The sequence below is a fragment of the Trichosurus vulpecula genome, chromosome 4 (assembly GCF_011100635.1).
Source record: "Trichosurus vulpecula isolate mTriVul1 chromosome 4, mTriVul1.pri, whole genome shotgun sequence".
In the NCBI taxonomy this organism is placed as follows: domain Eukaryota; kingdom Metazoa; phylum Chordata; class Mammalia; order Diprotodontia; family Phalangeridae; genus Trichosurus; species Trichosurus vulpecula.
In genome coordinates, this window is record NC_050576.1 from 82574697 (window position 1) to 82586985 (window position 12289).

The 12289-nt window shown below is 35.3% G+C and overlaps 1 protein-coding gene across 1 annotated transcript in view; it reads left to right on the forward strand.

Moving 5' to 3' along the window:
- PLA2G4A (phospholipase A2 group IVA) overlaps positions 1-12289 on the forward strand; it is a 165248-nt gene that overhangs the window by 109824 nt on the left and 43135 nt on the right. The window contains exon 8 of the mRNA XM_036753292.1: positions 1859-1995. Within this exon, the coding sequence (XP_036609187.1) occupies positions 1859-1995 (137 nt within the window). The remainder of the gene's footprint in view (positions 1-1858; positions 1996-12289) is intronic.

Below are 12289 nucleotides of genomic sequence, written 5' to 3' on the forward strand. Positions count from 1 at the left end.
TATTTTGTTAAATATTTCCCAATTACATTTTAATCTAGTTCAACTGCACTCAGGGTGTGACAATAGCCCGCAGGCCATGTATTTGTAATTGCTTATGGTTTAGTTACAGAGAGAATACCAAAGAGAGAAATAAATAGTGAACAATGGTATAATGAAGTGTTTGATTGTAAGGTATACAATATAGGTAAATATCAAGGCAGTGAAAAAGCTTAGAATACAATGGAAGGATAGGAAAAGTGGAAGAGGGGTGTACACTAAGTGTAGCTAAGGCATTTCAGAGGCCAGATATGAGACTAGGACTTTTTGGTTACAAGTCCACCATGTTTCCTTCTATATAAACTTACTAACCATCAACAAAAACAAACCTAGGCAATAAAGGTTAGTATCTTTCATGAAAATGCTGGTATTTAATAGGGCAGAACCAAATGAATACACGAACAACAAACAAGAAAACACTTCTGGTCTTTCTGGCTCTCCCCCAACCCCGCATCTGTAAATTTCTCTGAAAAATTCAGAGAAGTCTTTCAAACCAATGGACAAAGGGTCAAAATCAGATAACAAAGCAAAAATCAGTACACCTTGTGGTTCTATGCTGAAATGAGAGAATATTTCTGGTGCAAGTTTGAGATCTAACTTCTCATAACTACATCTCCAGTTTGTCTGTTTGGGGAGGCCACATGTACTGAAACGAACCCTGGCCTTGAAAGACAGATCATCATGGCCCTGCCACTACTTAACACTTTGCCTTTGGGCAAATCTTGTAAACTCTTTGAGCCTCAGTTTACTTATCTGTAAAATGAGGGGGGTTGGAATAAAGGAATCTAAAAACTTAAAAAGGCTCTTTCAACTACAGGATTCTATAATTCTGTGACTTTCAAGCTGTACTAGCAAAATGACCATTGAGAGCCAAATTTCACATTGAGGTCTTAGAAATTCTTGGTACATGGTTTTCTCACTGAAGAATAATTTATGTTAAATAGTACAGATCTAATAAGGTCTTAAGTTTAAGAGTTTGGATTCATAAAATCTTTCACCTTTTAGGTTTAAAGTTGAGGTAATGTAGGACTGTGTAAATGACATTACACTAAACAAGTAACTCAGGTTATATTTCTGGCTTTTGTACATATTAGCCAAAGGCCTTTAGACAATTCTCAGCTTCTCTGAGCTTCATTCAGGTTTGTTGTCTCTACAAAAGAGGATAATGGTCTTGCAAGCTTTATAGTTGTAGTCATCAAATGAGATCAGCAATGTGGATGTATATTGAAAACTGAAAAGCACTATGTAATTCTCATTTTTAAAATAGCTAGAGGTCAGTTAGGAGACTGCTCCAACAGAGTAGGCAAGAAACTATGAGTGCTGACACTAAGGTGGTGGTGGTGTCAGTGACAATAGAACAGAGGGGGTGGATGCAGGAAATATTTCAGGGTCAAATCAGCAGTACTTGGTAGTCAATTGGATGTGGGAAGTGATAAGGAAGGAAGAATCAAGGATGATGCCAGTAATTAAAGCCTGAGTAACTAGTAGATAATACCACCAACAGAAAGAGAAAAATCTTATTGAAGATTTAAATTTATCAATTATTTTATTGAATTGAATAATACGGTATCCTTTTTTTTTGTTTTTAGGACTTTCTAATAGTTTTTTTCTAATGTCAAATTAATTGCTTTCCTTTTGAATAATTTCATTTTGGTAACGGGTTTAGGTTGTCAAAGAAGTGAAACTGCTGTTCTTCGTCAGGAATTTATAAATCAAAAGTTGAGCAACAGACACCAAGAACAATCTTCTTTTGGTTTTCAAATGCATAGTACATTTTATGACTTTTACCTTATTTGGACCTTGGCCATTTAATTTTCCTTAGGTGCCAGTGATTGCTGTGCTGGGTTCAGGTGGTGGATTCCGTGCCATGGTCGGATTTTCTGGTGTGATGAAGGCACTGTATGAATCAGGAATTTTGGATTGTGCCACATATGTTGCTGGTCTTTCTGGCTCTACCTGGTAAGTCTGCATTTTTTAATCTTGGTATTACCATTTGGTATTTTAAATTGTTTTCATTTTGTATTCCTATTGTTTTGAAAATATAAAACTCAGACTTTGAAATACTGAACTGAATTTACCATAATAAAATGGTTTCCGGTAATCATGGAGAAGTTCCCTGGGTAAATCTATATCTGATAGGACTTGTCACAAAATTTCACTTTTCTTAGCATGGCAACATTTATAATTATATACAAAATAAAAATTCTAAATTATATCAGATTTTAAAAGGTTGCCATCCTAAGTGAAATTTTGTGAGAAGCCCCATCAGATATAGATTTACAAGTATATATGTATATGAATATTTGTGTATATATGTGTGTATATATTTAAAATGTAACCATATTATAGATATAAATATTATATATAACATGTCAAAAAATCTCTGGGCTTAAAGAACAACTTTTTTGAAGGTTTTTAGTATTAGTCAGTGGTCTCTTTGCCCTCTATGAAGACCCATGGTTTCTCCTGAGAACATCAGATTTTAGTATGTGTCTGAAAGGCCCTTCAGCTCCCATGTAAAGACTCAGGCTAACAAAATACTGAGCCAATAAACAGGTAATATGACTCATTTTCCTTTCGTGGTTGTCCTCTTCATTTCCAAGTACATAGTAGTCTAAGCCTATAGTCATGGCATCTCATACTTTTGACTTCAGTGATTACTATGTTGGGCACCATGCGAAATGCTAGGGATACAAGAAATGGCAAAAAAAATGTGGTCCCTAACCTAAAGGAGCTCGCATTCTAATGATGGAGACAACATGCAAACAACTATTACATACAAGATAACATTGTAAGTGAATTGCATGTTAAAGGAAAGGCTCAGTTGGGATTGGGAGAAGCTTTAGAGAGAGGATCTGAGAAAGGCAGTTTGCAGAATTTAAAATTTGAGCTGGGTCTTGAAAGAATCCAGTGCCTAGTCTGATAGCTGAGGAGCCTTGACCAAGGCACTTTATTCCTTTAAGCCCAGATTGCTCATCTGTAAAACAGGCATACATAGCATTTGCATTCCCAACTCATAGGGTCCTTATTGAGGAACCAATCAGATAGTGATGTCATTGTGAAGCATATTTAACTGGAAAATTCTTCGTAAATAAAAATGATTATTATATTGAAGTCCATGCTATTCATTAAGTATGCATTTTCCTTAGGGCCAAATAGTACGGAAGGCATTACTGAAAACATGTGGAATATTTCACAATGTTTTGGTATAAACAAGGATTAAACAAAATAATTTTAACATCTGTTTCAAATATGAACCGTATGATGAGTTTTCTCAGTTCATATCTAAGTCCAGTAAATATAAAATCAATTTTGGATAGAAATTTTAAATAAATTAATTTGGATAGAATCTGTTTTCACAACATAAAAATATATAGGTTTGTCATATTTCAATGTAATATGATTCTTTCCGCAAATACATTTATGAAAGCTCTTTTGGCTAAGATGCTCTGGCTCTTAGTTAAGCCGTGCATACAGGTGAAAGAACCACAGAAAGGCAAACTCCTCTGGCTCAGCTGCATTGAATTAATTTATCATTTTATCCTAATAAATCCAGTCAATCTATTTTGGCATAAAAGGAATCGATTGTTCTGACAGTGAACTGTGAAAAGGAAAGAGCATTTTCATGGATTGCTATCCACATACCATGACTAAAAATATCCAGAATCCATTGGTTATTTCATTAGGCAGCTAGGTGGTATAGTAGATAGAGTGCAAGGCTTAGAGTTAGGGGTACTGGAGTTCAAATGCTGCCTCAGAATCCTTACTGACTGTGTGACCCTGAGCAAGTCACTTAACTTCCTTGTACCTCAGTTTTCCCATATGTAAAATGGAGATTATAATGGTATCTACCTCACAGGGTTGTTGCGAAGATAAAATGAATTGACATAAGTAAAGCATTTTGAAAACTTTAAAGTGTTATAAAAATGCTCTCTCTCTCACTCACACTCACACACACACACACACACACACACACACACACACACACACGTATGCAATTTGTGACAAAGAAGCAGCACAAAGTACTTGATAGAGTGGATAGTGTGACTCAGAGTGAGGAACGCCTGTATATTATCTGTGATACACTGAGCACATCACTTATCCTCTCAGTATACTAAGGAACTTTTTAAGTCAGTAAGTTGTAAAACTATTGAAGATCTCCATCTGGGTAGGGAGTTTCCAATGAGAAATTCTCTCTGTGATTAGTCCTTCCACCAATGAATATATTCAACTCCACCATGCCTTCTTTATTCCATTAAGCTTTTCTCTTCTTCTTTCCTTCCTTCTTTTCTTTCTTTCTTTCTTGCTTCCTTCCTTCCTTCCTTCTTTCCTTCTTTTCTTTCTTTCTTGCTTCCTTCTTTCCTTCTTCCTATCCCTTCTTTCCTTCCTTCCTTCCTTCCTTTCTTTCTTTCTTTCTTTCTTTCTTTCTTTCTTTCTTTCTTTCTTTCTTTCTTTCTTCCTTCCTTCCTTTCTTCTTTTCTTTCTTTCTTTCTTTCTTTCTTTCTTTCTTTCTTTCTTGCTTCCTTCTTTCCTTCTTCCTATCTCTTTCTTCCTTCCTTCCTTCCTTCCTTCCTTCCTTCCTTCCTTTCTTTCTTTCTTCATTTCTTTTTTCTTTCTTTCTTCCTTTCTTTCTTTCTTTCTTTCTTTCTTTCTTTCTTTCTTTCTTTCTTGCTTCCTTCTTTCCTTCTTCCTATCTCTTCCTTCCTTCCTTCCTTCCTTCCTTCCTTCCTTCCTTCCTTCATTTCTTCCTTTCTTCCTTTCTGTCTTTCTCTCTCACTCCCTCCCTCCCTCCCTTCCTTCCTTCCTTCCTTCCTTCCTTCCTTCCTTCCTTCCTTCCTTCCTTCGTTTCTCTTTCTTGATTAGGGCATACTTTACTTAGGTCAATGAGGATGAAAAGACTGAGTGTTCAAGAGATAGGAGATACTTAATGGAACAAGGTTCCTGATGATTTAGGTGGGAGTGGGAAAAAGCCAAGAGTATGTATGTCTTGGGGGTGGGGGCAAAGATTATTCTTGCTAAAAAGAGAGATATTTCTTCCTCAGAGACTTATTTGTTTTATCATGACTGAGGCCTATACTTACTTGTGGGGTAGCTAGATGGTACAATGGCTAAAGCACCAGGCCTGAAACATCTGAGTTAAAATTTGACCTCAGACATTTACTAGTTGTGTTAACTTGGGAATGTCGCTTAGCCCCTATTTACCCCAGTTTCTCATCTGTAACATGAGAACAAAATGGAGAAGGAAATGGCAAACCACTCCAATGTCTTTGCCAAGAAAACCCCATGGATAAGTCCATTGCATCACACAGAGTTAGACACAACTGAATGACTGAACAACAACAATGCTCATTTGAGAATAGTATGAAGGTTCTTTGAGCACAATTGATCTCAGTTCTCTAAATCCTTTTGTATACTAAATACAGAATAGTCATTAGCAGTGATTTTTATATCAGTAGCTTAACGGTTCTAATTCTTTATGTACTTCAAGGCCTATACCCACTGTTGTAATAATTTTTTAAACGTGGCAACTTTTCCTTCCCATGGCTTCACTACTATCTGTGGGTGGTTAAAATCCAAATGGAGCTTGGAGCCTGTTCAGCAAACAAGTGCTTTGGGGACCAGATTATGAGCTGTCTTGACCCATGTCTTGATGGTGATGTAATGATATCAAATTCAGGGTGACTCCTGATACTGTGTGGGCTTGATCATGATCAAATGAAGTAATTTATGTAAAAGGTTACACAAAAAATATTAACTATCATTGTTGCTATTTTTATTAGTGAAACTCTTGATCTCAGCAGATTTATTTATAGATGTAGTATTGATTCAGGATTGTTGCTGATTTCTAGAATCATTAGTTCTTTGATGGAGATTTTCAGATTGGCCTGAATTTGCTTTCTATAATGAATGACAGAAACTTCATTATAAATTAGGTAACAGGTAGTCAGCTAGCCCAAGAAATGATGATATGCTCAGGAAGCAACCTAGTTTCTCTTTCCATTGTCTGTTGAGCCTTTCCTTTAGGATTGGAGAAATCACTTTTCTTTGTACACATATGCACACACACACACACACACATACACAAACACACATACAACCTTTGTGGCTCTGTAACTTTTTCTTCCCATATTGAGAAGGGAAAGAGAATAAGCATTTATATAGAACCTACTATGTGCTAGGCATTTTGCTAAACATTTTTTTACAAATGTTATCTCATTTGGTCTTCACAAGAATCCAGACTGGTAAATGCTATTTCAGGGTAATAATAATGATAATGATGATAATAATAATTAATAATAATAATAATAAGAAAAATAATAAGAAGAAAGAGAATAAGAATAAGTTAATAAGGATGGTTTTGAACTAAATTTTCCTGACTTCAGTCCCAGAGCTCTGTCCATCATCAGCTGCCTCAATGCTCTCCTCCACTCTTCTCTACTTATTCCAGTGGTATCCACCCTTCAAGATCCATCTCAAATTCTAATATCTGCATGACATTTTTCCAAAATAACTTTGACCAACATGGCCTCTCACTTCACTCAACTCCAGCGAAACACTTATTATTTGTAATAATATCTGAGTGCCAAACTATCTGATATTCAATCGTTTATTGCCTTTTTTGGTGGTTCCATGGACATCTGTCTTTTCTCCCCAAATATATTCAAAGCTACTAGATGGGTAGGATAATACTTTATATGCAGCATACATTTTATACAGTGTTAACTAAAATATTTAGTGTGCACATATATTTATTCAGTGCTAACTTTGGGTATTTTACTATACATATTATTTTATATCTATGTTATATATACTTTATAAATACCTATTTATATCTTTGTCCCAATAGATAGAATGTAATCTCCTTGAGGGCAGGGATTGTTTTGATTTTGTATTTTTATCCACAGCACTTACCACTGTACTTGGTACATGCTTGTTGATTGAGTTTTTGCAACGCCATGAAAGTTAGTGTGGAGAAAGACGAAATGAATTATTTCAGTTCTCCAAAAATACATTAGGATTTTAATAGTCTGACTCTAAAGAATCATTTTTGTATCTAATGGATGAGGCAAGTCAAACTCATTATAATAAGACAAAATCAAGGAAAGCATAAGATCTAATCCAAAAGCAGTGTGGTGTAGTGGATAGAGAAGCAGCCTTGGAGCCAGGAAGAACTGAATTTAGGTTCCATGTTGGCTCAGTGACCATGGACAAGTCCCCTAACCTTTTAGTGTTATAGACAACTCTCTAAGACTTGAAGTTATAGGCTTGCATTGGTAAAGGGAATTTCCTAATCAGGGAATTTGATATATAAGTGAAACTACAGATCCAGTTCCTATCCCTATGTAAACTAGAACAGAATATTCAGCTACATAGAATTACTATTTCATTGAAGCAAACTGACTTATTGCAGCATCTGGCAAAAGAGTCGGGATTAATCAGTTCGAAGGACAATGTTTACAGAATTTAGATATGATCCTGTAAATAATTTTAGTATTTCTTCCTAAAGACTTTCTTCAGTTTTATGATATAGGTTCATTTACACAGCAAAGTTTGTATATAACTCCCTAGGACATGAATTGATGAGAAAATAAAGGTTAAAAAAATAGAGACATAAAGTGATCACTAGTTTTCATTAAAAAAAGAAAAACACAGCTGGAGGGTGTGATATTGAAATTGTCCAAAAACTATCGCAGAGTTTCTTTGAAGTCTAGATGGAGTATGCATAATATAATGAAGGCGGAGAATTATAACATCTCAAGAAGTCACTGAGTATGTTTATCTTTCATAAATGTGCCAGATTTTCCACATTCACCCTCCCTTCCATATCTCTTCCGTTCATGGTGCTTCCCATGACTTTAAAGAACTCTACATACAGTTAACCTATTGAGAGTGAAAGCAGGAATGTAAATTTGATCCTAGGAAAACCTTAAATGTAGTCTTGTCACTCACTGTTTAATAATAAATTGTGCCGTGTATTGTTCAAATTAAGCTGCTTTTCTACTATGAACATTTTGTTTTTTTCAATAGTAAAATTTTTTCCAGGAGTGACAAAATTGTTGGTTATCCTATGTAACAAGTATTTAATAATTATTCAAATCTCAATTTACCAAATAGTAGGCTTTTCGAGGGATATTGAATATGATTTTCAGTCCAATTCTTCGGAGATAGCTAGATGAAATGGAACACTTTTTTTTAAACAGATGGAGTTATTCATTGTTTTTGCTCAGTGGGAATCCTTTGTAGGATTTTTGCCACGACATTTAGGTGTGAAATGAGGTAAGACGGCCAATGAGTAGAATGAAGGAAAAAAAACCTTGGGAAAATAAATGTCTGAGTTGTGTAAGATTCATGTTTAATTGATCCACTGCCATTGTTTGACAAAAATGAGGTAATAGAGAAGCATTTGGAGGAGCCCTAGACCACCCAGATTTGATTTGATCACAGAAAAGAATGTTATTGAGGGCAAAACTCCCACTGCAGCTGCTATTATCTTTAAAGTAAGAACTTTGACTATAAAATATATTATTAATTTATGTTGTTTTATTTTCATTGATATATTTTGTTTGTACATCACCTTAATTTCCAATACATTCTTCTCCCCTCACCAGCCAGAGAGCCACCCCCTTGTAACCAAGAATGAAAAAGAAAGTGGAAAAAGAAAGAAAAAGTAGATTCACAAAACTAATCTATTGGTCCGTTTTTCTGTCATTTTGTCAATAGGACAGAGAAAAATTCTCTTCTCCTTTTTGCCCCTCTGCCCCCCACCCCCACCAAAAAAGGGAGATTCCTTCTAAAGGCCTTGGTTTCAACTGTTTTATTTCATCACTTGGTTGACTACCTGCTAGAGTAACTTATGCTGAAATAAGTTAATAAGTTAAGCTTTTTAAAGACCCCATTTGAAGAATTAGTTCATTCAGGTAACCAGTCAGCTATTCCCTTCCTGACCCAAAGAGAATCCCTCTTTGTAAAGAGATTGCCACTTTATTCCCTTCAATTTTGTAGCAACTTTTAAAAGCATTAATTAAAAGACATAAGAACAGAAATTGGTGTTGTGGGAAAGACATAAGTCAAAACCAGCCCATGTCTAAGCAGTGAGGAAGAGAAAAAAGATATGTTGTATATTTTATCAGATGAGGCACCACGTGTAAGGTACTTTTCACAGCTTAAACCACTAGATAAACATATACATACTCGCTATAATAATAATTACATTATGAACAACAATAATGATGTCAGAGATTCTCTCTAGAATTTTCCAATATGAATAACAATTTCGTACATACATATGCATATTCATATATACACAATACATATGTATATAGATTATTGTAATATGTATTCATACATGTGTATGCATGTTTATAGAAAGATAGATGAATCTTCCAATAGGGATATTCATTACTGCTCCTGATTGATAGCTGGGACTTTCAGAAGATAAGAAATGATTTGGAATGTAACTAGCTGGCTACAGATAGTTTTAGATTTCTTTCTGTGACCTGACACACAAGAGTAAGGTGGAGCACAGTTAATAAGGACCATGAAGATGCTGATCCTACATAGTGGTGGTTGGGAGGCTGAAAACTATTAGTCGAATGACAGAGAGAAAACCATTTATATACGACTGCATACCCTAGAGGATAGCAGATGTGATATTGGCAAATAAAAAGAGTAGTAAGAGACCACATGGAAATCGGGGTTAAAACACAGGATTTGGAATCTGAGGACCTGAGTCCAAAATTTATTAACCATGTGCCTTTCAGCGAGTGATTTATCATCTCTTGGCTTCGTTTTAATTATGAGTTAAAATAAGCAGTTTAGATTGATGAAAGTACCAATGCAGCTCTTGGTCTATAATATTATCCTAGCTCTAGTAACTCACAGGAGGCAATATTCAGGAATATAAGCAAAAGCAGTACTCATGGCTTCAGAATTTGATATACTAACACACTGAGTATGGATGATAAAACAAGTTAGCTTTCTTAGGGAAAAGAAATAAATACAGGCTTACGGGGATAACTGAGAGTTTATGAAATTTTAATTAAAACCAGAAGAGAGCAATGGAAAGCCATACATTGTTTTCAAAGTAATAGAGTAGCAAAAGGGACTTGCTGAAGAGACTAGAGGGGTACTGTGGCACATCCAGATACTCTACAGTTGCCATGTTTGGAAATTGACAAACCTGAAGAGGAGAACATCAACTTGATAATACGAGGTGGATGAACTGGAAGTGATAATGTAGTTTTTTAAAATAATATTTTCTTTTCCCCCAATTAAATGTTAAAACAATTTTCAACATTTAAAAAATTGAGTTCCAAATTCCATTTGTCACAAAGAGGACCGAGAGATCAAGAAATCACATGAAGAAATACATTTCCAAATGAACATCAGGTATTTTGATTTTATATTAGCTGGCTTCATTGTGAGGATGATACCTAGGGGAGATGGGGAAAAATAATGTGGAAACAAGAATGGTTGAGAGGCAGCTTAGAATAATGAAGAGATGAAAAGGGAGCTGACCTCGGGAGTCAAGAAGACCTTAATTCAAGTCCCAATTATGGTGTATCTTGGTTGTAAGCCTCCAGGAAAAAAAAATCACTTTATCTTTCTGTACTCATAGGCAACCCTCTAAGACTATAAATTGTAGACAATTGCAACCTTATATTGTTAGAGGGAGTTTCTTGACTGGGAGTTCCCTCTATCTGTGAAATAGATCTGAAATGTTCGTGTAGGGATGTATAGGTGAGTGTATTTAGATGACATAGTGGATAGAATATTTAACTTGTGGTTAGAAAGACCTGGCTTTAAATCTTGCCTCCTACAGTTACGTAACTCTGGGATCCTAGGCAACTCACTTAATCTTTCAGCCTTAGTTTCACCACCTGTAAAATTGGGATAATAATAGCACTTATCCCTACAGCATTGTTCTGAGAGCAAATGAGGTAATTATGTGATACAATTTGCAAATCTTAAAGTGATACATAAAATGCTAGTTATTATCATCATTATTATTACTACCATATGTGTATTGGGTATTAATATATGATAATATCACACACATATGCATGTATGGATTAAGGAAAGTTTTTCGTCTTACTCAAACGTTACATATGCCTATATATCATTAACATTTTCAAGGAGAAACTAAGAAGGCTCAGAAATAGTCATCACCAAAAAATAAATCACATGAAAAATGAAAGTGATCATAACAAAATAGAGAGGAAATGTCTGGTTACTGATAAGAGTACTTTTATAATCAGCTGTCAGTGTGCAGTAACTAGTTAGAACAAAGGATACAATCAACACTGTTTCAGAAGGAAGGATGTACGGATTGGAAGATAGCATGTACAATTACAACAGCTTCAACTTGAGGTGTCTTTCTTCTCTCTATAAAATCATTGTGAGAATGATCTAGGTGTATATTGCAGGTATCCTTGATGAAGACAGGAGCTGAAAAGAAGTAGAATTTTGTGGATGATTTTTTTACACTAGTAATTATCTTCATAGTTGCACAACTGATTGAGAGTTGGAGCAAACCCAGAATTTCTCTCTATCTACATTTTGCTCTTTAAAAATTGAGGGGCAACTAGGTGGCACAGTTAGTAGAGCACTGGCCCTGGAGTCAGGAGGACCTGAGTTCAAATATGACCTCAGACACTTTACACACTTACCAGCTGTGTGACCTTGGGCAAGTAATTTAACCCCCAATTTCTCTGCCTTCCCCCACTCCAAAAAACCAAAAAAAAACAAAAGAAAAAAATTGAGCATAAAAAGCTCTTTTCCAATAAGGTACTTCCTGTGCATATATTAAGATCATAAGACAATCCTTGACATGTTCCAGTAGAAATAACTTTCTCTGAAGATGCTTTTATTGGCAATATGATATGAGACATAATAGCAGGATACATATACTCACGAAAGCTGCTGTCAGTTTCATGGAAGAACAGGGTCTAAATGGAAAAACAATGGTCTATAGATGGTAAATTCCCTAAATGCTCCTTTTTTGATAGCGCCATATTGTTTTCATTACTCCTTAGAATACTACAGTACCTTCTCAGTTCTACAGTTATTTAGTAGTGAATACACATGGGAACACTAGCAATACACATGGGAACAATCAAGTGGATGAATGGTCTATTGCATATCATGGTGATTAGTGATTCCTAGTTATATACATTTTGTCAGGGAAATACTGCTATTGAAAAGATGGGCTGTTGCATTAGGAAGATATTTGGGATCATCAAAATTCTGTTCA